The sequence below is a fragment of the Camponotus floridanus genome, unplaced genomic scaffold (assembly GCF_003227725.1).
Source record: "Camponotus floridanus strain SB8 unplaced genomic scaffold, Cflo_v7.5 scaffold90, whole genome shotgun sequence".
Lineage (NCBI taxonomy): Eukaryota > Metazoa > Arthropoda > Insecta > Hymenoptera > Formicidae > Camponotus > Camponotus floridanus.
Window position 1 is genome coordinate 185,692 of NW_020229861.1, and position 23,100 is coordinate 208,791.

The 23,100-nt window shown below is 31.4% G+C and overlaps 1 protein-coding gene and 1 long non-coding RNA gene across 2 annotated transcripts in view; both read right to left on the reverse strand.

Moving 5' to 3' along the window:
• The window catches only part of LOC105250251 (lysophospholipid acyltransferase 7), a 37,396-nt gene that overhangs the window by 7,024 nt on the left and 7,272 nt on the right, over positions 1 to 23,100 (reverse strand). The window contains exons 2-5 of the mRNA XM_025414883.1: positions 8,243 to 8,514; positions 7,982 to 8,133; positions 7,219 to 7,427; positions 4,893 to 5,214 (exon numbers count right to left, since the gene is read on the reverse strand). Of these exons, the coding sequence (XP_025270668.1) occupies positions 4,893 to 5,214; positions 7,219 to 7,427; positions 7,982 to 8,133; positions 8,243 to 8,514 (955 nt within the window). The remainder of the gene's footprint in view (positions 1 to 4,892; positions 5,215 to 7,218; positions 7,428 to 7,981; positions 8,134 to 8,242; positions 8,515 to 23,100) is intronic.
• LOC112639791 lies at positions 20,216 to 22,301 on the reverse strand. Its single transcript, XR_003123683.1, has 3 exons — positions 20,710 to 22,301; positions 20,521 to 20,632; positions 20,216 to 20,400 (listed from the first exon to the last, which is right to left on the reverse strand). It is a non-coding gene; the product is annotated as an uncharacterized LOC112639791 (long non-coding RNA).

The window sequence follows — 23,100 nt, forward strand, 5'->3', positions numbered from 1 at the left end:
GGGATCTTGTTGATTATTCTGAGAGTTCTGATACTGCATATTTGTGCGTTGTTGATTCATTTTAGTTTGAATGTTCCGCCTAGTGAGTCCATGGGCTAGGTTTCTCCGGGAGGAGAGCGCCTGCGCGAGTCACGCCGATAAATGGCTGTTCCTGCTGAGCACGGTTGTCGTATAGGTGCTTATAGATTAGGCTGAGTGTTATATTAAATCTACAGGCAATGAGGAGAGACGAAAGACCCTTTCTCTGTATAGAAGAAGGCCCTTTTTTTGGCTAGGCCAGTATCTGCAAGAAGCCGCCCCGCTAGAGGCAGGAATAAAACAGAAACAATTTCAAAGTACAGAGCTACAATTTAGCATGCAAGCTTTTATTCACTCGGAAGCAAAAAAAATGAATATTTTAAAAGATATTTTATGGTTTATGTAAAATTAAGAAATGATTTCAAGCCTCATAACTCGGAAAGTACTTAACGAAAATTAACTTAATTATAATGTTTTGGAAAGCTCTCGAGATGAGTTACAAGAATATGCAATAAAAATTGGGGTTTCCATTTACACAATTCAAGGTGACCTTGACAACACTTTTTACGTGACCTTGACAACACTCTTCAAGATCATACTGATATCGCCACGTAATACGTTACTTGAAACCAACTTTTGTGTAAAATATTTTTGTCTACCGCGCTCAGTTTTTGAAATATTCGGCTGATACGGGTGGTCTGCGACACCCTGTATATATATACACCGTGGCCCATTTTAATCGACGCACCTGAATATCTACGTTGGTAAGCCGAATACAAAAAAATTGTTCAGACAAAAGTTGTATGGTTTCAAGGGGGACATAAGATGGTGTCATTAGTTTGATCTTGAAGAGCCACCTGAAGGTCACGTGAAGGTCAGCTCCAACTTTTCAAATGGGACATTCTATATGCTTTCGCATATTCTTGTAGCTCATCTGAACAGCTTTCCAAAACACTATAATTAAGTTAGTTTTCATTAAATACTTTCCAAGTTATGAGGCTTGAAATCATTTTTTAATTTTACATAAACTGTAAAATATCTTGTAAAATATTCATTTTTCGATTATTTTACCTTAATACTTTTATGTACAAAATAATGAGAAGAATCAATTGGTGTAAAGAAAACACATAATTGTTTCGAACAAAAAAATGTAATTTGCAATTAACAATTACATTTTTTTGTTCGAAACAATTATGTGTTTTCTTTACACCAATTGATTCTTCTCATTATTTTGTACATAAAAGTATTAGGGTAAAATAATCGAAAAATGAATATTTTACAAGATATTTTACGGTTTATGTAAAATTAAAAAATAATTTCAAGCCTCATAACTTGGAAAGTATTTAATGGAAACTAACTTAATTATAGTGTTTTGGAAAGCTGTTCAGATGAGCTACAAGAATATGCGAAAGCATATAGGGTGTCCCATTTAAAAAGTTGGAGCTGACCTTCACGTGACCTTCAGGTGGCTCTTCAAGATCAAACTAATGACACCATCTTATGTCCCTCTTGAAATCATACAACTTTTGTCTGAACAATTTTTTTGTATTCGGCTTACCAACGGAGATATTCAGGTGCGTCGATTAAAATGGGCCATGGTGTGTATATATATATATATGTATATATATATATATATATATATATATATATATATATATTATATATATACAGGGTGTCTGCTAAACATGCGGCAAAAATTCAGGGGGTGATTTATTGGGTTATTTTAAGACTTTTTTGTTATCTGATGATTTTTGAAAAAATGCTTTGTTTCGAAAATAAAAGCAATAAAAGTTTTTTGACCAATTTTTTATTCCATAGATAACAGGCGATACAGGTTTTTTTCAAGTATTAACGTAGTCTAAATAAACGTAGCAAGCTAGTGCAGATGTTGAAAACAATAACAAAATTTGTTTATTTGCCATTGATAGTTAAACTTTTGTTAGTGTTCATGAATTGCTATACGAACGCTGAGATGACTGACATGCATTTCATGTATGGTCTTGCCGATGGAAATTCGTTACGGGCTAGGCGATTGTACATTGAACGATTTCCCAACCGTAATGTCCCTGATAGAAAAACCTTCGAAAGAATTCATCAACGTCAAATTGGTCAAAAAACTTTTATTGCTTTTATTTTCGAAACAAAGCATTTTTTCGAAAATCATCAGATAAAAAAGTCTTAAAATAACCCAATAAATCACCCCCTGAATTTTTGCCGCATGTTTAGCAGACAACCTGTATATACAGGGTGTTTTATTTTAATCCGACCACCTAAATTTCTCGGAACCTAAGCAAGATAGAGAAAAATGTTTTAGACAAAAGTTGTATGGTTTCAAGGGGGACATAAGATGATGTCATTAGTTTGATCTTGAAGAGCCACCTGAAGGGCACGCGAAGGTCAGCTCCAACTTTTTAAATGGGACACCCTATATGCTTTTGCATATTCTTGTAGCTCATCTCAAGAGCTTTCCAAAACACTATAATTAAGTTAGTTTTCATTAAGTACTTTCCAAGTTATGAGGCTTGAAATCATTTTTTAATTTTACATAAACCGTAAAATATCTTGTAAAATATTCATTTTTCGATTATCTTACCTTAATACTTTTATGTACAAAATAATGAGAGGAATCAATTGGTGTAAAGAAAAGACATAGTTATTTTTAAGAAAAAATATGTAATTGTTAATTGCAAATTACATATTTCTTTTTTCGAAACAACTATGAGTTTTCTTTACACCAATTGATTCTTCTCATTATTTTGTACATAAAAGTATTAAGGTAAAATAATCGAAAAATGAATATTTTACAAGATATTTACGGTTTATGTAAAATTAAAAAATGGTTTCAAGCCTCATAACTTGGAAAGTACTTAATGAAAACTAACTTAATTATAGTGTTTTGGAAAGCTCTTGAGATGAGCTACAAGAATATGCAAAAGCATATAGGGTGTCCCATTTAAAAAGTTGGAGCTGACCTTCAGGTGGCTCTTCAAGATCAAACTAATGACACCATCTTATGTCCCCCTTGGAACCATACAACTTTTGTCTAAAATGTTTTTCTCTATCTTGCTTAGGTTCCGAGAAATTTAGGTGGTCGGATTAAAATGAAACACCCTGTATATATATATATATATATATATATATATATATATATATATTTATTTATTATTGTTATTACGACAATATTATAAAATATATATGTACAGAGTGGGAAAAAAAAGGAAAAAAAGTATTGATATTTAAAAAATCTAGGAATTTTAGAAAAAGTCAATATTAAAAAATTATAAGTTATTTTCTTAAGCACCACATTACGTGATTATGTTAATATGATTATTTTGACATTTTTTAATCGGAACTCCTGTTTTTCAAAAAATTTTTAATTTATATCAAGATATCTTCAAAATGATAAGCTTTGAATGAATTCTTTTTAGTTAAGAATTTTTTGAATTATTAATCGCACTTACGATATCGTTAATATTAGCGCGATTTAAGATATCATTAAATATCATAGTGACAAACTACTACAATTTAGAATTTGTATATGATACAAAAATATAAATCCGACTTTGTTATCTTTCATGTGATACATTTTGGATGACTTTAATGCCAGCAATGCTCACAACTCAGGGAATTTTTAACGGAAAATGACTTAATTACAGTATTTTGAAAATGTTCTGACATAAGCTTGAATGCTAAAAGATCATGCAATAAAAAAATTTCCTTAAAAATATCAAAGCGATCTTTACATCTTGACAACACTAAGTCACATTTACATTCCGTAATGCATTGCTTAAAACATTATATGAAATATTTTATGAAACATATAAAATATTAACTTTTATATGAAATATTTTGTTTTGAAATCGATGATTTCCAAAATATCTCTCTTTCATTCCGTTATTTTTTTCCCATTCCGTAAATTTATACAATTACATACAGGGTGTCCCATTTTAAGTGTCCACCCCAAATATCTCTCTCATTTTTTATTTTAGAGAAAAATGGTTCAAACATGTTTTGTATGGTTTCGAGGGGGCCATAAGATGGTATCATTGATTTGACCTTGAAGAGTCATTTGAAGGTCACGTGAAGGTTACCTTAATTTTTTTAAATGGCACCTCTTATTTTTTATTACATATTCTTGTAGCTGACCTCGAGAGCTTTCCAAAACACTATAATAAAATATTTTCTCGTTAAGTATTTTTCGAGTTATGATGCTTGAATAATTTCTTAATTCTACATAAATCATAAAATATCTGGTAAAATATTCATTTTTCGATTATTTTACCTTCATACTTTTATGCACAAAATAATGTGAAAACTCGATTGGTGTAAAGAAAACACATAATTGTTTCAAAGAAAAAATATGTAATTGTTAATTGCAAATTACATATTTTTTTCTTAAAAACAACTATGTTTTTTCTTTACACCAATTGATTTCTCTCATTATTTTGTGCATAAAAGTATTAAAGTAAAATAATCGAAAAATGAATATTTTATCAGATATTTTATAATTTATGTAGAATTAAGAAATTATTCAAGTCTCATAACTCGAAATACTCAACGAAAAAATATTTTATTATAGTGTTTTGGAAAGCTCTCAGCTACAAGAATATGTAATTAAAAATAGGGGATGCCATTTAAAAAAATTGAAGTGATCTTCACATGACCTTCAAATGACTCTTCAAGGTCAAATCAATGGTACCATCTTATGGCCCCATCAAAACCATACAAAACATGTCTGAACCATTTTTCTCTAAAATAAAAAATGAGAGAGATATTTGGGATTGACACTTAAAATGGGACACCCTGTATACAACAGTAAATTAAATCTATGCATTTACATATTATTGTATCTAGAATATATATAAATAACTCACAAATCCATTCTCTTCACATTGATTATAAAATTTAATGCAGATATCCTCAGAAGCTAGATAGAGCGGTATTTGACAGATGCAAAAATAATAGCCTGCAGCATAACCATGCCACAGAGCAGAAAGAGTCAATGTAACGACAGTTCTTAAATTTTTATAAGGGAATCTTTTGTAAATACACACAGCCATCCAATATTGTATGCATGTATTCCACATTTTCATTGTATGTCTAACAAATGGAGAAAATTCCACTTCCCATATATTCATGTTATGTACCGTTTCGAAATTCTGCACCTCCATTTTCGCTCTTTCATGATCAAATGACCTATTGAATTATTTTTAAATCTATTATTTTTCCTTAAATCAATTTTTGCATTCTGTAAGATGTAAAAAGACATAATATTATAAGGATTTCCTAGATTTTCCAAATCATTTAAAGACTATAATATTTTATTAATAATATAATAATGAGATAATAGCAAATTATCTTTGTAGTCAAAATGACTTTAATCAGATTTTAATGATGATATTTTTGATATTCAATAAATATTTTATTTGATAATTACTTTTTACCTATAGCAAAATTAATTGAATAAATGCATTATTATTTATAATTTATGTTACAATAAATTCGATTAACTAATAAAAAAGCAATTTCTTGAATATCTTGAAAATCAGATAATATACAGATTTTTACATATTATACAGGGTGACCCATTTTAACTTAGGCAGCCAAATAACTCGAAAAATAAGCACACTACGAAAAAATGGTTACAATCAAAATTTCGTCATTTCGAGGGGGACGTACAATGACGTTAAAATCAGCCCCCCCACCCCTCCCCCTGGGCGGTGAGGGGGGGCAAATTTGAAATCTTAAATGGAACCCCCTATTTTTCATTGCATATTCTTGTAACTTATCTCGAGAGCTTTCCAAAACACTATAATTAAGTACCTTTTTATTAAGTACTTTTTGAGTTATAAGGCTTGAAATAATTTCTTAATTTTACATAAACCATAAAATATCTAGTAAACCATTCATTTTTCGATTATCTTACCTTCATACTTTTATGTACAAAATAATGAGAGGAATCAATTGGTGTAAAGAAAACACATAGTTGTTTCTAAGAAAAAATATGTAATTTGCAATTAACAATTCCATATTTTTTCTTAAAAACAACTGTATGTTTTCTTTACACCAATTGATTCCTCTCATTATTTTGTACATAAAAGTATGAAGGTAAGATAATCGAAAACGAATGGTTTACTAGATATTTTATGGTTTATGTAAAATTAAGAAATTATTTCAAGCCTTATAACTCAAAAAGTACTTAATAAAAAGGTACTTAATTATAGTGTTTTGGAAAGCTCTCGAGATAAGCTACAAGAATATGCAATGAAAAATAGGGGGTTCCATTTAAGATTTCAAACTTGCCCCCCCTCACCGCCCAGGGGGAGGGGTGAAGAGACTGATTTTAACGTCATTGTACGTCCCCCTCGAAATGACGAAATTTTGATTCTAACCATTTTTTCGTAGTGTGCTTATTTTTCGAATTATTTGGCTGCCTAAGTTAAAATGGGTCACCCTGTATATGAATAATATGAAAAAAAAAGGAGGAAGAAAAAGAGAGAGAAGAAAAAGAGAGGAATAAAAAGGAGAGAAAGGGAAGTATAAAGATATATATATATATATATATATATATATATATATATATATATATATGGTATATATATACAGGGTGGGGAAAAAGTATGGAAGCAAACAATTATTTCCGAAACTATTCATTTTTCGACAAAATGTCTTAGACATAATTTTTATGGTATGAAAAGATGTATTATGTGGCATAGACGGCATGACCTTGAAATGACCCTTACGAGCTGCATACAAATAACGTAAAAAATTTCAAATGGAACTCGTCAGTTTTTGTTACAGATTCTTGTAGCTGATGTCGAAACGTTTACAAAACACTGCATATGAGCCCCATTCCCTTAAAAACACTCCCAGTTACGAAACAATTGTGATACAAACAATTTGTATGCACATTGACATTGCTTACTGCTGATTTCGCATCATGACGTTCAGTTGCGTCCACTAATAACATGTAATTGTACCTGTTGTCATATGATACACTGTCTATGAGTATTCATAGAATTTTTTGGAAGATGAATAGTTTCGGAAATAATTGTTTGCTTCCATACTTTTTCCCCACCCTGTATATATATATATATATATATATATATATATATGTATGTATGTATGTATGTATCTTCTTACGTTATATATCTTTTGTGTGCGTGTGCGTGTGTGTGTGTGTAAAGAAAGTTATCTTACAAATTTTCAACTGTTTTGTAATCGCGAGGTCCCAAACCAGGTATAGGTTGACAGCACACAGGATAAGCTCCTAATCCTGACATTTGGCAAACGCATTCGGCTAGAACCATGCCAATATACATTCTCAATCGAAAACAGGCAAAAGTGGGATACATATAAAAAAATCTGTAAAGGAAACTGAGTTCTTCAAATTCTACTGTTTGCGTATACTGAAATTAAAAGAAGCACATTATTAAATTATAGACTTATAATTATTATTGTATCATTAAATTTACTACAATTATGTATCTCAATTGAGAAACAAAATAGTGCTTATTTTGATGAGTTTCTGTGAACCTGAAGATAAAATATTCAAATTAAAATTTTTGATTTTGACTGAGCAAAATTATTTTAAGTAATTTTTGTTACCTCTGATATTTACTACAAAACAAATAAAATGTATATTGGAAATAAGCATTTTTTAAAAATATTATTAGGAGAAATATTAAAAAACTTTATTTTTTCGTACAAATTATTAATGAATGTAGCTTTTTTGAATAAGTTTTTCAAAATTATTTTCAAGCCAAAGAATCTGCAATTATCTTGCCCGTTTTCTTTATATTTTTCGATCAAATTATCAAGTAATTCTTATATTTTAAAAAGTAACAATATATGTAAAAATATATCAGTATATTTTTTATATGATGAAATTTAAATGCAATTTTTAATTATAAAGTTATATGTTTTCTAATTCTTTATATTGATATGAATGTAAAAATATTACATTGCTAGGAAACAGATGATTCATTATTAAAAACAGCATGATAAATGCTACACTCTGTTTTAGTTTGTAACAAGTAAGTGGCCATGGATCAAGATAATTAGAGAATGGTCTATGTAGAGAATCCCAATATGTTCTGTAACGGTAGTATGGACCTATAAAAATTTAAAGTATAGTTTCTAGTTAATCTAGTTATTTAAAATATTTCCAAACAAGTATAGTTATACAAGTAAAGTTTATCTCCATTTATTTATTAGATCTTACCTGTTAAAACACCCATATAACTAAAACTATAATGTATCACATCCATAAAATCAATTTTTTTGAATGCATCTGAATTTGCTCCTTGAATATCATTGCTCGGTGCTGTAGCTGCCGAATTGATTTCGAATGCTAATCCAGGTAATTTTATTGTCAGAATCATTACAACAAGATTCGTGTAAGTTGATGGATTTGGTAATCCCAAATAATCACTCAATCGGAAGATCACCAGTAAGTAGAAAAAGGAGAAATATAAACTGACTAAATGGCATTTTCTGCAAAATCAAGATCTATTTTAATTTTTTTATGCCGAATTCGAAAAAATCTAGATAATTTTTTAAATATTTTATTAGATTTTATTTTAAAGATTGTCATTTTTTTCTCTCAAAGTATATTTGTAAGTAAAAAGTTACATGGTGAAAACATATATTAGTTTTCCTTTACATTCCAGATTATTATTGCTTAAATTACATATATGAATTGTTCGATTTTGAGTATTGTACTCACCGATTTTGAAATATTTTACTTAAATATGTATCTTAGGATTCTTCATTATATATAATTGTTATATGTGCAATGAAATGATCTTGAGAATATTTTAACTTCATTCATTGCAAATATTCTGAACGAATATAAATTTCGAACTTCAATTAGTTATGAAACCGATAAATGACAGAACTTGTTTCCATTAAAAAATTTATCATGTCTACCAAGAACAAAAATTAGGATACACACATATATATATAGGGTGTCCCATTTTAAAAGTTTCACCCTCAAACTTTTTAAATTTTGATTGTAGAAAAAAATGTTTCAGACAAAAGTTATATGGCTTGAAGGGGGACATAAGATGGTGTCATTAGTTTGACATTGAAGGATTCGGCCATGACGTGTAGGGAGTGACAGGTCAGAAAAGTGTGGTGATATAGAATAGGAAAATGAGGTGGATAAAGGTGATAAAATGAGGAGAGAACTGGAGGAAAGTGAGGGGAGGAGTAGAGGAAGAGGAGGACATGGAGGTAGTGACGGAGGAAAAACAGGAGGGAAATTATGGAGGAGTATAATTATAGTGAAAGTGCTGAGTAAGGAAGAAAGAGGGGAGGAGGGGAAGGGGGTAGGTGGCAAGAGGAAGAGAGCGGTTCAATGATAAGAAGTAATTGGAGAGGGCGTGGGAATAGAAGAGCGAAGGACCGATAAAAGAAAAAAGTTTTTAGAAAAGAGGATAGATGGCGTGAGGAGACGGTCACTAGGGAAGTAGAGAATCGAGGGATCGATGGAGGAATGAAAGTCGCTGGAAAAGAGGGTAGATGGCGTGAGAAGACGATCACTAGGGAAGAATGATCAAGATATCGATAAGTAGACAAGAGTGATAAGACGGAATAAAGAAGCACGTGGTCAGGCAGTGAGTGTGGTCGAGATGACGAAACCGGTGAAGAGTGGAGGCATGGTGGAGGAGTTAAGAGGCATAAGAAGAGCGGTGGAGGAACTGGTGGGAGTCGTGAAAAGAGTGGTGGAAGGATTGGAAGGAGGGAGGTGGGGAGACAGAAGAAGAGGACAGAAGCGGCCGGGAGAGAAGTGGACGTCACACTAAGGGAGACGAAACGGAGGGAGGAAGAGAAGAGGAAGAGAAGAGGACGGAAGAGGAAAAGAAAGTAAGAGAGGAGGAAAGGAAGGTGGAGGGTCAGCATGGAGTGAAAGGAAGAGTGGATGAGACCATGAGGAATAGAAGATAGGGGAAGGAAGGAAGGGGGTATACAAGAGAGAAAGGAAGAAAAAGTAAAGGGGTTAAGGGGGGTGATGTAGGAAGAAGAAAGGACAAGGAGGAGAAGAGGAGAGCGACGGATGGAGATGAAAAGAAGAGGAAGAGAGGGGGGGGGAAGTACGGAAAGGGCAGCAGGGAAAATTGAATTCAAGAAAGAAGAGGAGGAGGGAGAATCTCGGGGGGAAAGAAGTAGGGGGAGTGAAGAAGAGGAGAAAGATTGGTGGTGGTTGGTGAGGGAAGAAGAGGAAAAAAGGAAGAGGAAAAGGGCTAGTGAGGGGAGGGAAGAAAAGAAGAGAGAAGAGCCAAGAAGAGAAGAGAGGAAGCACGAGGAGGAGGGTATGTGGAAGAAATTTGAAGAGAGAAGAGACAGAGTGAGAAGAGAGAAGGAGAGGAAGGAATCAGAGAGGAGGGGTAGGGAAAGGGGGAAGGAGTGGATGATGAGGAGGGAAAGAAGAATGAACGTGGTGTGGAGAGGAATAGAAGGGGGGAAATTCGGAGGAGAGAAGAAGAGTGATGGAGGGAATAGTGGCTGAGGAGTTAGGAAGAAGGGTGGAAATGATCGAGGTGATAGAGAGAAGAGGGACAGCGGGGATGGTGTTAATAGCAAAGATGGAGAAAAGGAAGGATAGGAAGGAGCTATTAGAGAAGGGATGGAAGATAAGGAGGAACTGGGGAGTAGGAATTGATGAGGATTTAACGATGGAGGAGAGGAAAATTAGGTGGAAATTAGTGGAAAGGGCAGAGAGGACTAAAGGAAGGGTGGTTGTGGTTATGAATAGGAGAATATGGGTGGGGGGGAAAGCTTGAGGATGGGACACAGAAAGGAACGAATGGAAGGAGGATGAGGTGGAGACGGAAACGGAGGGAGAAAGTGATGAGAGTTAGGAAAGGGGGGAAAGGGGAAAGAGTAGATGATGGAGGTTAGAAGGGGAAGAGGGTTAGAAGGAGAGGGGAGGATAGAGGAGAGAGGAGGAAGGGCAAAGGAATAGGTTATTATGTTGCAGGAAAGAGCTATAAAGGAGAGAGCACATGATGATAGAGGAAGGAGGAGGAAGATGCATGAAGGGCCCTAAAGACAGGAAGAAGAAAGGGACGGAGGAGTAGTAAAAGGGAGGAGAAAGGAAGGAGAAAGAACGAGAGGAAGCAGGACTGAATGAAGGGAGACACAGAGAGGGAGAAAGAAGGAGTTTTAGGGGGGAGGGTTTTTTGAGGTGAGGAAGAGGTAAGGGTGCATGGGGAGGGAGGGGGTTCTAGAATGTATGGGTCCCAAAATGGCAAGATCGGGAAAATTGGAGGGATTACGATGTAAAGGGTTCGGGAACACTCCCTGCAAAAGCGCCTTGTAAACCCTGAGGGAATATACAATAAATTAATAGAATAGAATAGTTTGACATTGAAGAGTCACCTGAAGGTCACGTGAAAGTCACATTCAACTTTTTAAATGGGACACCCTATATACTTTTGCATGTTCTTATAATTCATCTCGAGAGCTTTCCAAAAAACTATAATAAAATATTTTTTCATTGAGTACTTTTCGAGTTATGAGGCTTGAGATCATTCCTTAATTTTACATAAACTGTAATATATCTAGTAAAATATTTATTTATCTTGCCTTAATACATTTATGTACAAAATAATGAGAGGAATCAATTGGTGTAAAGAAAACACATAGTTATTTTTAAGAAAAAATATGTAATTTGCAATTAACAATTAAATATTTTTTTCTTCGAAACAACTATGTGTTTTTTTTTACACCAATTGATTCCTCTCATTATTTTGTACATAAAAGTATTAAGGCAAGATAATCGAAAAATGAATATTTTACTAGATATATTATGGTTTATGTAAAATTAAGAAATGATTTCAAGCCTTATAACTCGGAAAGTACTTAATGAAAACTAACTTAATTATAGTGTTTTGGAAAGCTCTCGAGATGAACTATAATAACATGCAAAAGCATATAAGGTGTCTCATTTAAAAAGTTGGATGTGACTTTCACATGACCTTCAAGTGACACCTTCAATGTCAAACTAATGTCCATCTTATATCCCTTCAAGCCATATAACTTTTGTCTGAAACATTTTTTTCTACAATCAAAATTTAGAAAGTTATGAGGGTGGAACTTTTAAAATGGGACACCCTGTATATTGTAATTTTTTGGAAAAAAATGAAGGTTTGATAAATAATGTGCTTTACAAAATATCTTTTTTATTTAATATTATTTTATAACTTTATAGTATACAAGAGATATGTTATTATTTCGTGCCACGTCACACGCAACAATAATAATGAGGCGATTGTATGTATACTGCGCGACAATGATCCTGTCCTACGTGGGACAAGGGGAGCGTGGAACTGGCAGCGTAACAGCAGCTGATTGGCCAGTTTTACGCTCCTCTTGCCCCGCGTAAGACAGGATCATTGTCGCGCAGTATACAATATCTATTCAATAAAGTATAATTGATTTGATATATGTGTATATACAGGGTGATTCTAAACAAGCGTGCGTCTTTAAAATATCAAATTCTTGAATGAATTCTAAGACGATTTTTCCTTTACCAAAATTTTCTACGAGGCTTAGTTTTTAAATTATTAAATAAAATAGTTTTCGAGTTACGGAACGAGTACAAAAGGTAGACAGGGACGGCGCAACTCATCGTCCGATACAGGCGATCATGCCCCGCATGTACTCGTTCCGTAACTCGAAAACTATTTTATTTAATAATTTAAAAACTAAGCCTCGTAGAAAATTTTGGTAAAGGAAAAATCGTCTTAGAATTCATTCAAGAATTTGATATTTTAAAGACGCACGCTTGTTCAGAATCACCCTGTATATGTGTATATATATATATATATATATATATATATATATATATATACAGGGTGATTCTGAACAAGCGTGCATCATATATATATATATATATATATATATATATATATATATATACATATACATATATAATTTACATCTTATGTTAATATAATCGTAAAATCTACAAGAAATTTTCTTAAAAATAAAGAATTTTTCAAATATGCAATTTAAATAGTACAGTTAATAACATACTATGAAAATATATCGATAAATGATATAATTAAAATAATTAAAAGTAAACAAAAAATATTTTAATTTGGCACTGACTCAAGTAATTTTTATATTTTTCAATTTTTAAATATTTGATATAATAATATAATTTTTTTATCTTTATGAGTCAAAACCTTATTTTCTATTTCCATAATTAGCGCCACGTAGATTAAATTTTTTTATTTAATTATTTAATTATATTTATTTAATTATATAACATCTTTTTTATATTTTGAAAATTACTTATCAGAAAATATGTATACCTCATGTGTTTACAATTATATACATTACACAAAATAATTAGAGTATCACTTTAAAACTTGTAAAAGTTTTATCGTTTTAAAGTTTTTTTCAACTTCGGAAAATTCTAAGATAATTCTTCTGTATTTTAAAAGATGAAGCTTCGATTTTAAGATCGCTAGGGAAACATTTTTCATCAAATTGTCTTCGTTGTGACCAAAATCAAATTTTGTACAAAAATTTCCCGATTTTGTGATCTTCTATGAAAAAAATAAAAATGGGGCGAAAGATGTCACCATATAAGCTTTGAAGTTGGAAATTTTTTTCTTGGTGAAACATTAGTTTAGAAACATTACTTTATTATGTCTAAGAACTGAATTCTTAGGTTCTAATATTAGCTTTACATTTTGCAAAGTTTTGAATAAGTATCGCAGTTATCGAATGAAATCTTGTATGGCGGATATTTGGATATCCAGTAGTTGTCAAATACAAATTATGTTCTGTATGAACGGGGAGATTGTTTGATCAAAAAATTTGCAAATAATGTATTTTGATATATGTGTATGTCAGTGTAATATATACTAATTGTGTAAAATTGTATATTTCAATGATTTTGATTTCGATGAAAATTGAAGATTTAGATGCTGGCTGTAAATGATTTGTTGTATATGTGTGCGCGCGTGTGTATGTAAGAGAAAGTGAATGAGTGTATGAACAAAAGCGTGCTAATTCGAAGAGTATCGCTCTTTCAACAATTCTGAAGCATCACATTATACTACTTAAAATGACATTTTTTAAAGAATTATATTATTCTTTTTTTAGTATTTAATTGTATATTATACTATTTAAGTTATTGTTACACAACTTAATATTTAAATTAAATTTGAAAATTTTCCCATTTTTTGTTACGTAAAAATATATGCTATCTCCTCTCCCCCAAAAAAAAGAAAGAGAGAAAGAGAGAGAAAAAAAATATATATATGTATATGCACATGGATAAAATTAAAAAAAAGAAAGGTCAAGTAAATCTCCTTCTTAAGCCAAAACAAGTATCTTGAAGTATTGTAAAAATATTTTACAAATATTTCTGAAGGCTTGCCACGGCCCATTTAGGGCCCATCTGCCACTGTTATTGGCACAGTGAGAATATTTACAAGAGGGATCTTAAAGGATGTGGTCATTCTATGGCATTATGCTCGTCGGTGCCGTTTCTTATGGAAGCCAGTCGGAAGCCTGCATGCAGTGCACGCGAATACCTCCACCAGCACTTATTTGGTCAGCGAGCGACCTTTCAAGAATCCTCCATCGGCATTGCATCCAACGAGCGAGATACCAACATCGCTCTGGAGTCGCATATCACTGTGTTAAAAAGCAGCATTAGTGTGAAGTCTGGATAGCTGAGTGATCTAGAGCAGTTGCGGGAAAGCAAAAGACTCAGGTTCGATTCCCGATCCAGCCACTTGCATCTTAGATATTTTTCTAGTCCACGAATATTGTTTTCTAGCAATTATTCGTTGGACTGAAAAATGTGTGAATGCTCTCTTCAGGATATGCGTCCATGCCATTGCCACGAATGGATTCCGTCACTCGTTGATCAAATGGACGTATAGACACGTCTGACCTCTACCCACATACATCCCTATCTTTTCTGGATTAATTATAGAAATATAAATTAATAGATTAATAATAGAAATAATAAATTAATAGGGTAGCATAATAATAGAATAGCATTAATAATAGAAATATAAATTAAGAGGATAAAAGAACTAAATCATACAAGAAAAAATCAAATATGTTAAAAATTATTCTTTTCGTTAGCATACTGAAAATTATGTCAAATGTAAAATTACATAAGAGATCAATTGAGCTATTATGTAATAATTATTTCAATCAGTTTAATTTCTGATTATTATCTAACAATAAGATACAACACAGAAAATTCAAAATACTAAATTTATAACTAAATATATAACTGATTGTTTATATAACTAGCAGAAATGGAAAATAGTCCGTTTACATTGCTTATTTAAAGTAAAAAAAATACAAAAGCTTGATTTTGATAAATTATATTTTTTAATTTTATAAATTAATTGCTATAATTTAGTTTTTATTATATATTATTATTTATTATTATTTATTTATTTATTTAATTATGATAAAGCAAATATTTTTTTATAATATAATTACGATATGATGTATATTATATTAATTTATAAAAGAAAAATTACAATTAACTAGTTACTTATCAGTAATACTTACATGTAATATTACGTTTTGATGTATTTATATGATATTAATTTTGATTTATATAATATTAATACAACTAGGTATCAGAATTGTAAATATTAATAAAACATTAAATTAAATATTAATTAAATGTTTTCATAAATAACGATTTACGTTACTATGTATTTTATTTAAATAACTAGAAATAGTAGAAATTTGCTCGCTTTTTGCGCCAATCAAACTGCATTGCGTAGATCCTGCTCAATTTTTATGATAATTTACTGTTAGAGTACATGGACAGATTCTAAGGCAGAACATAAATTTAATACGAACACAATTGATCAAATTGTCAATCTGCCGTAAAATTTTGATCAAAATCTGTTGGCAATTGTTGGCAGATTACTCACATTTTACTGAATAATTATTTAATTAACAATAAAATTGACGATTATAACCTGTAACGCGTTATTGTATGATATGTGTGCATATAACTTGATTTATATTCTACATATTAATTTTAAAATGTCTTTCTTTCTCTATCTCTTCCCTCTCTTTCCTTCATCCTTTCTCTTTCTCTTTCTTTTCCTGCTTCTTGTTTCCTTTTTTTCTCCGTATCATTAAGAATTTTATATTGTAATAATGCGTTGAAATTTAGTTGTAATTTTGGACTCGATTTTGTAATTATATAATTGTATAAATTCATTACACACATCCACACACGCACACACGCACGCGCACACACACACACGCACACGCGCGGAAACACACACATACACGAAAAAAGAGGAAATAATAGTGGGGAAAAAAGATATAGAGAGAATTTAAAAAAATCATAATGAGTTTATTATCTTTTACTTATCTTTCATGTGTCAACAATAAATCATTAGATAACAAAAATCATTAGCTTAACAAATATCAAAGCTTTAAAAGCATATCAAAAATGTATAATGGAATAATACATTGGAACCTTGGAATAAGACTATACAGGTCTATATTCTGACGAATTACTTCATTCTCATTAAAAGGCTATAAAAAGTATGACGCGATAGTTACTTATAAATTTATGTAAATATGTTTTTTTACATTGCCAAGACAAAGTCCGAATTGCGTCCGCTCTGCCAAGACAAAGTCCGAATTGCGTTCGCTCTGTGTAATTTACTGCGTAGCTAAATCATTACCTCATGTTAATCTGGGAATAGTAGTGCGTGGTTTATTAGGCACATGGGAGAGCTATTAGAAGTTAACTCCCATATTAAAAATTAATATATTTTGACTGTTGTATTGAATTAAGTTTATTCTATATCATGCTGAATATTAAAATCATAATGTGAAAAGTATAACAGGAAAAATATTTTCCAAAAACGACACAATAATTATAATTGACACAATAATTATAATTGATTATATTTATTTTTTAATTATAGTTCATTATAATGAGACATATCATCAGTTGAACATTATATAACGTTTCACGTTATGAAGAAAAATGAATTTTCCTTGACAAAAACGGTTACAATTAATAATACATCATTTTTTAAATTATAGTTTACTATAGTGGTGAACGCAACATCGGTTGAGCATTATATAACGTTTTATATGAAGATAAATGGATTCTGACGGATATATACAAAATGTGTGTATTATTAAAGACATTAAAATCAAGTAATTTGCATATATATATAGAAGAGAATATAATAAGAGAATATAAAGAATATAGAGAAGAACATAGAGAAGAATATAGAGAATATAAAGAATATAATATAAAAATATAATAAAATAAATTTTTAAAAGTACTAAAAACAAAATATTTTATTTTGTATATATTTTAACAATGTGTTGTGATGATTTTAATATAATATTTAATTGAAAATTTATACAATCAAGATTAATATTCTGGATTTTCTTTAATTTTGTAAATAAATTTTATTCTATACTTTAATTTACATTTCTATAAGTAATGTTTTAATTATAAAAATAAAATTAAAAATTATAAAATATAAAATTCAAATACTTTAATAATAAAGCTCGTTAATACGAATTAAGAAACATAAATACAATAAACAGCCTGATACGAGCTAAACTGTGGATGATAGGTCAGTTAAAAAAACAAAAGATTAAAAAACAATGTCAATAAGTCGCATTTATTAAGAGAGCGACAAAAAAGTGAGACGTTTCGATGCTTACTTGCATCTCTTCAGTCACGAAGTGTTAAGTTCACATTGTCTTACTGTCTACCGTTGCCGCAACAATGTTTTTAATTTTTACTACTAAGACTCGAGTAAGAGTCTGTGTGGAGGTTTCAAATTTTAGGAGATTTGAAACCAAGCTGTCACACAACACACGTTGACTTTATATTCGAGATGCGATCACCATATTTTTGAATCTTAACACTTCGTGACTGAAGGAGATGCAAGTAAGCATCGAAACGTCTCACTTTTTTGTCGCTCTCTTAATAAATGCGACTTATTGACATTGTTTTTTAATCTTTTGTTTTTTTAACTGACCTATCATCCACAGTTTAGCTCGTATCAGGCTGTTTATTGTATTTATGTTTCTTAATTTATAAAATTCAAGTATATTTATTTTGGATTTGTTTTTTTTTATTTTTTATTATATTTATCAAATATTCTAAATATTTTAGATATTTATTGAATATTAAAAAGTAAAAAAGCAAATCTTTAAATAAACATGTGGGTACAGAGGCGCCTTCTTTTGAATAAATATGTATAAAACATTACACCATCATTAATTTTATTGTCACTTAAATGTTATAGAGGAGATTCCTTTGAGTAATTTCGTAAAAAAGATGTGGTAAATGTTGATTTAGAAGATACATAACAAATTGAAATTCAGTAATTTTTATGTTTTTCTTAGATATTATAAGCTGATAGTGAAAATATTTTGTGAAATATTTTTTGATTTATTGTAATAGTCTATTTATTATCTTCTAGAGCTCCATAATGTTTTGTTCATCAATGTTTTGTTAATCGATTTTATTTATTTTTTGTAATTCATTAACAGCTTTCAACTACATGAAGTTCATTAAGCTTGTGATTACACGAATTTCTAAATCTTGTTAAAGATATTAGTAGATTTTCTTTTTGATTTTGTTGATAATAATCATGATTCATGATATCCCAGTCAGCAAAGTCTGTTTAAATAGATTTTGTCAATTTCTGCTATAAATTTTTGTCGACAGTAAGATTGCAGATTGTATAAAAAATTTGTTATATCAAATAATGATAACAGAATGTCAGCAGAAATGTTACAAAACCTGTTGACATAATTTGATAGCAGAAACTGAACAGGATTTGTTTAAAATTATCATAGCAGATTGGTGGCAGAAATCGAGCAAGATGTGCGCAACACAGTTTGATGTCACATTAGTTGCAGAAATCGAACAAAATCTGAGTAATGCAATTTGATGTCAGATTGTTAGCAGAAATCTAACAGAAGTTGTATAAAATTATTATAGAAGATTGGCGACAGAAACAGAGCAGGACCCGCGCAAAATAGTTTGATGTCAGATTGATTGCAGAAGCCGAAAATTTGGTTACGGACGGCCAAATTGAGCAACGCAATTGGTCGAAACCTTACTGTTATGTCTTATGGAAAGTGTGTGCTATAGCCTTTAAGAAGATAATTTCTAGTGATATTCAATTAACGTAAATTAATCTGAATATTGGTTTCTATTAACTATTTGCTTAGATTAAAGATTTAAACTGAGTTTATATTGAACGGCCAATTTTGGACGGCTAGAAATAGTTAAACTACGGTTAAGAAATATAACCAGCATTTCATATAATTTCAAACATGACATATAACCTTATACTGTTATATTGTGGATGACGAAAATATAAAATTAAATAGAAGAGAAAGAGAATATTATCATCTTCGCGCGGACGAAAATATAAAATAAAAATTAGATAAAAAAGAGAATTTATAAACAACATTAATTATTAAAAATAATTATTAATTATAATTAACGTTCTTTAAATTCTCTTTCTCTTTTATTTAATAATAATTCAATTAAAATATAATTATTAATTATATTTTAATATTTTTTTCGCACCTTTACAATTAATATTTTCTATTTTCTTTTTTCCAGTATTTTCTTTTTTTATATTTTTGTCTGATCTCATTTAAAGCTCAAGAATGCCAAAAAACCCAAAAATATTGACAAATTCAAAAGTTATATAACAAGAATATAATACCGTTAGAGCCAACATTGGACCAATCAATGTGAGTTTTAGAGTTATGACATATAATTTATAAGTTTAGCTAAATGTTTATACTATAATGTTGGTAGAAAACAATCAGCAAAGGTTTAATTTTAACGGAACTTTTGCTAACTGGAGATTTAAGACAATGATGGTAGAAACAGGCACAAAAACATCTTTTTGAAAGAAAAAGTCAGTTTTTATATTTCTAAGCGAATACTGTTGAAACGATAAAAATACGAAAATAGTTTGGAATAAAAATTTTATGACTTTTAAAAAGTATTGTATAAGTATAATCAAATTTTTCGAAAATTAGGGTGGGGAGAGAAATTTAAAAAAATATGATATACTAATTGATTCCTCTCATTAGTTCTCATATAAAAGTATTGAAGTAAGGAAATATATACAGGGTGTCCCATTTTAAGTGTCCACCCCAAATATCTCTCTCATTTTTTATTTTAGAGACGGTTCAGACATGTTTTGTATGTTTCCAGGGGGCCATAAGATGGTACCATTGATTTGACCTTGAAAAGTCATTTGAAAGTCATGTGAAGGTTACCTCAATTTTTTTAAATGGCACCCCTTATTTTTTATTACACATTCTTATAGCTGACCTCGAGAGCTTTCCAAAACACTGTAATCAAATGTTTTTTCGTGAAATACTTTTCGAGTTATAAAGCTCCAAATTTACAAAATTTTGATAAAAATACAAAATATTTCGTAAAACATTCACTTTCCGATAGTCTTATCTTACATGATTCAGCCAGTCAAGACAAGATCCGAGCATGATCCAGCCAGTCAAGGCAAGATCCGAGCATGATCCAGCCAGTCAAGGCGAGATCCAGTATTGCCTGATAATCAATGAACTGTAACAATTGTGAAAGTGCAATTGTCAATTCTTTTAATGAAACAAATATCAAGAGGCTTGTTTCAAATTTCTTACTTGGGCAACTTTTGGTATTTTGGCGAAGTCTCAGACAGACGCATATTATTATCCATTGATTTTTTTTTGATAAGACAGGAATTTTTGGTATTTTGGCGCTTTCTTTTTCTTTATAATTATGGCTGCGTATCCACCAAATAAAATTGTGGACATGATTCACATTTTGGATGAGGCCAGGAATAATTACTCGGCAGCAGAAAGCTTTATGCTGAAAGATTTCCAGACAGACGCTATCCTGATAGGAAAGTAGGTATGGGAATAAGTTTCCGTCCTTTTTTAAACAAAGTTAATATTTATTTAAACAATGAAATATTACATAATGATATTATGCGAAGTATGCACCATTGGAAGCGACAACTTTTCCCCATCTTTCAGGCAGTATACGGATTCCTCAGAGAAAAAAACCAGGTTCTTTCGACTCGATCCATTCATTGAGCCATTTTTCGATACTTTCGTAAGAAGTGAACCGCTCTCCAGTAAGGGCTGACTGCATAGATCGGAATAGATGGTAATCCGAAGGTGCAATGTCTGGGGAATACGGCGGGTGGGGCAAGATTTCCCAATTCACTCCTTCCAAATATTTTTTGACAGATTGAGCAACGTGTGACCTAGCGTTGTCATGCAGCGAAATGAGTTTATCATGTCTACCGTCCCATTCCGGCCGATCTGTCAACATCCAACTCTTTGGACAAATCATCTAGGGTTCGACATGCATCTTCATCCAATAATTCTTGCAGTTGTGCATCTTCGAATTTTTTCGGTGCCCCTTCGCGTTCTTTATCACTCACGTCAAAATCGCCACTTTGGAATCGTCGAAACCACTCTTTACAAGTTGTATTAGACGGAGCGTGATCACCGTAAATATTGCTCAATATACGACACGTTTCAGCGGCACTTTTCTTCGAAATATAATAATGAAGCATAACTTCCCGCAAATGCTGCTTTTTCGGGACGAACGTTGACATTTTTGACGCCAGATAAAAAATGATGTTTACCCTTGAAACGAATGTTAACTACTGCAATCGAGACCTCACCTTCAAATCACAAGTATAGTACTTGAGCGAACACAAAGATAGTATCATCAGTGATACCTTTTTCAAGAGGGCGGAAACTTATTCCCATACCATCCAACAAAATCCCCGGTTCATTGCTGAAACGCTTTTTTCTGATGAAGCCACGTTTGTAATAGAGGAGGCGTTAATAGACATAACTGCCATTATTATTCAGATGCTAAGCCACATTGGCAGAGAAGCCAAGAGTTCCAACGGCAGTGGTCCATTAATGTTTGGGCAGGCATCCTGGGAGATGTTATTGTTGGTTCATATTTTTTTGAAGAAAATCTCAATGCGGCAATCTATCTAAGATTTCTTCAAGATGACCTGCCCAACCTCTTGAGACATGTCGACAATGATTTACTCAGACGAATGTGATTCCAATAAGATGGAGCACCAGCTCAAAGATCTCGAGCCGTTACACAATATTTAAACAATAGATTCCCGAATAGGTGGATTGGTATGGGCTGAGTTCAAGAATGGCCCCCAAGATCACCCGACTTGACGCCCCTAGAATTTTATTTCTGGGGCTACATTAGAGATATAGTTTATACGCAAAAACCTATAACCGTTGAAAATATGAAAAACCGGATCAGACAGGCTTGCAGAAATATTAATGTAGGTATTCTTGAAAAAGTTAGGGACGACTTTCACCATAAACTAGAGCTATGCATACAAGTAAATGATCAAGTTTTTGAATACTTAAAGTAATTGTACACAAAAGAAGATTCTGTCTTGACTGGCTGGATCATGTAAGATAAGACTATCGGAAAGTGAATGTTTTACGAAATATTTTGTATTTTTATCAAAATTTTGTAAATTTGAAGCTTTATAACTCGAAAAGTATTTCACGAAAAAACATTTGATTACAGTGTTTTGGAAAGCTCTCGAGGTCAGCTATAAGAATGTGTAATAAAAAATAAGGGGTGCCATTTAAAAAAATTGAGGTAACCTTCACATGACCTTCAAATGAAGGTCAAATCAATGGTACCATCTTATGGCCCCCTGGAAACCATACAAAACATGTCTGAACCATTTTTTTCTAAAATCAAAAATGAGAGAGATATTTGGGGTGGACACTTAAAATGGGACATCCTGTATATATATATATATATATATATATATATATATATATATATATATATATATAGGGGCGCCTGAGTCGTTACGGCCCTGCCGTTGTCCGGATCCCGTCGGCAGGAAGATTGTTTACAAACAACGACTGTCAGCTGAGTTTGGAGCCAGCTGTGTAGCTGTGCGGACGCGTTTTTCTCTCGAGCCGATCCGTTGTGCTATTTGTGTTATTATTCCATGTTATTTACGTTATCGTTTGTGTTCT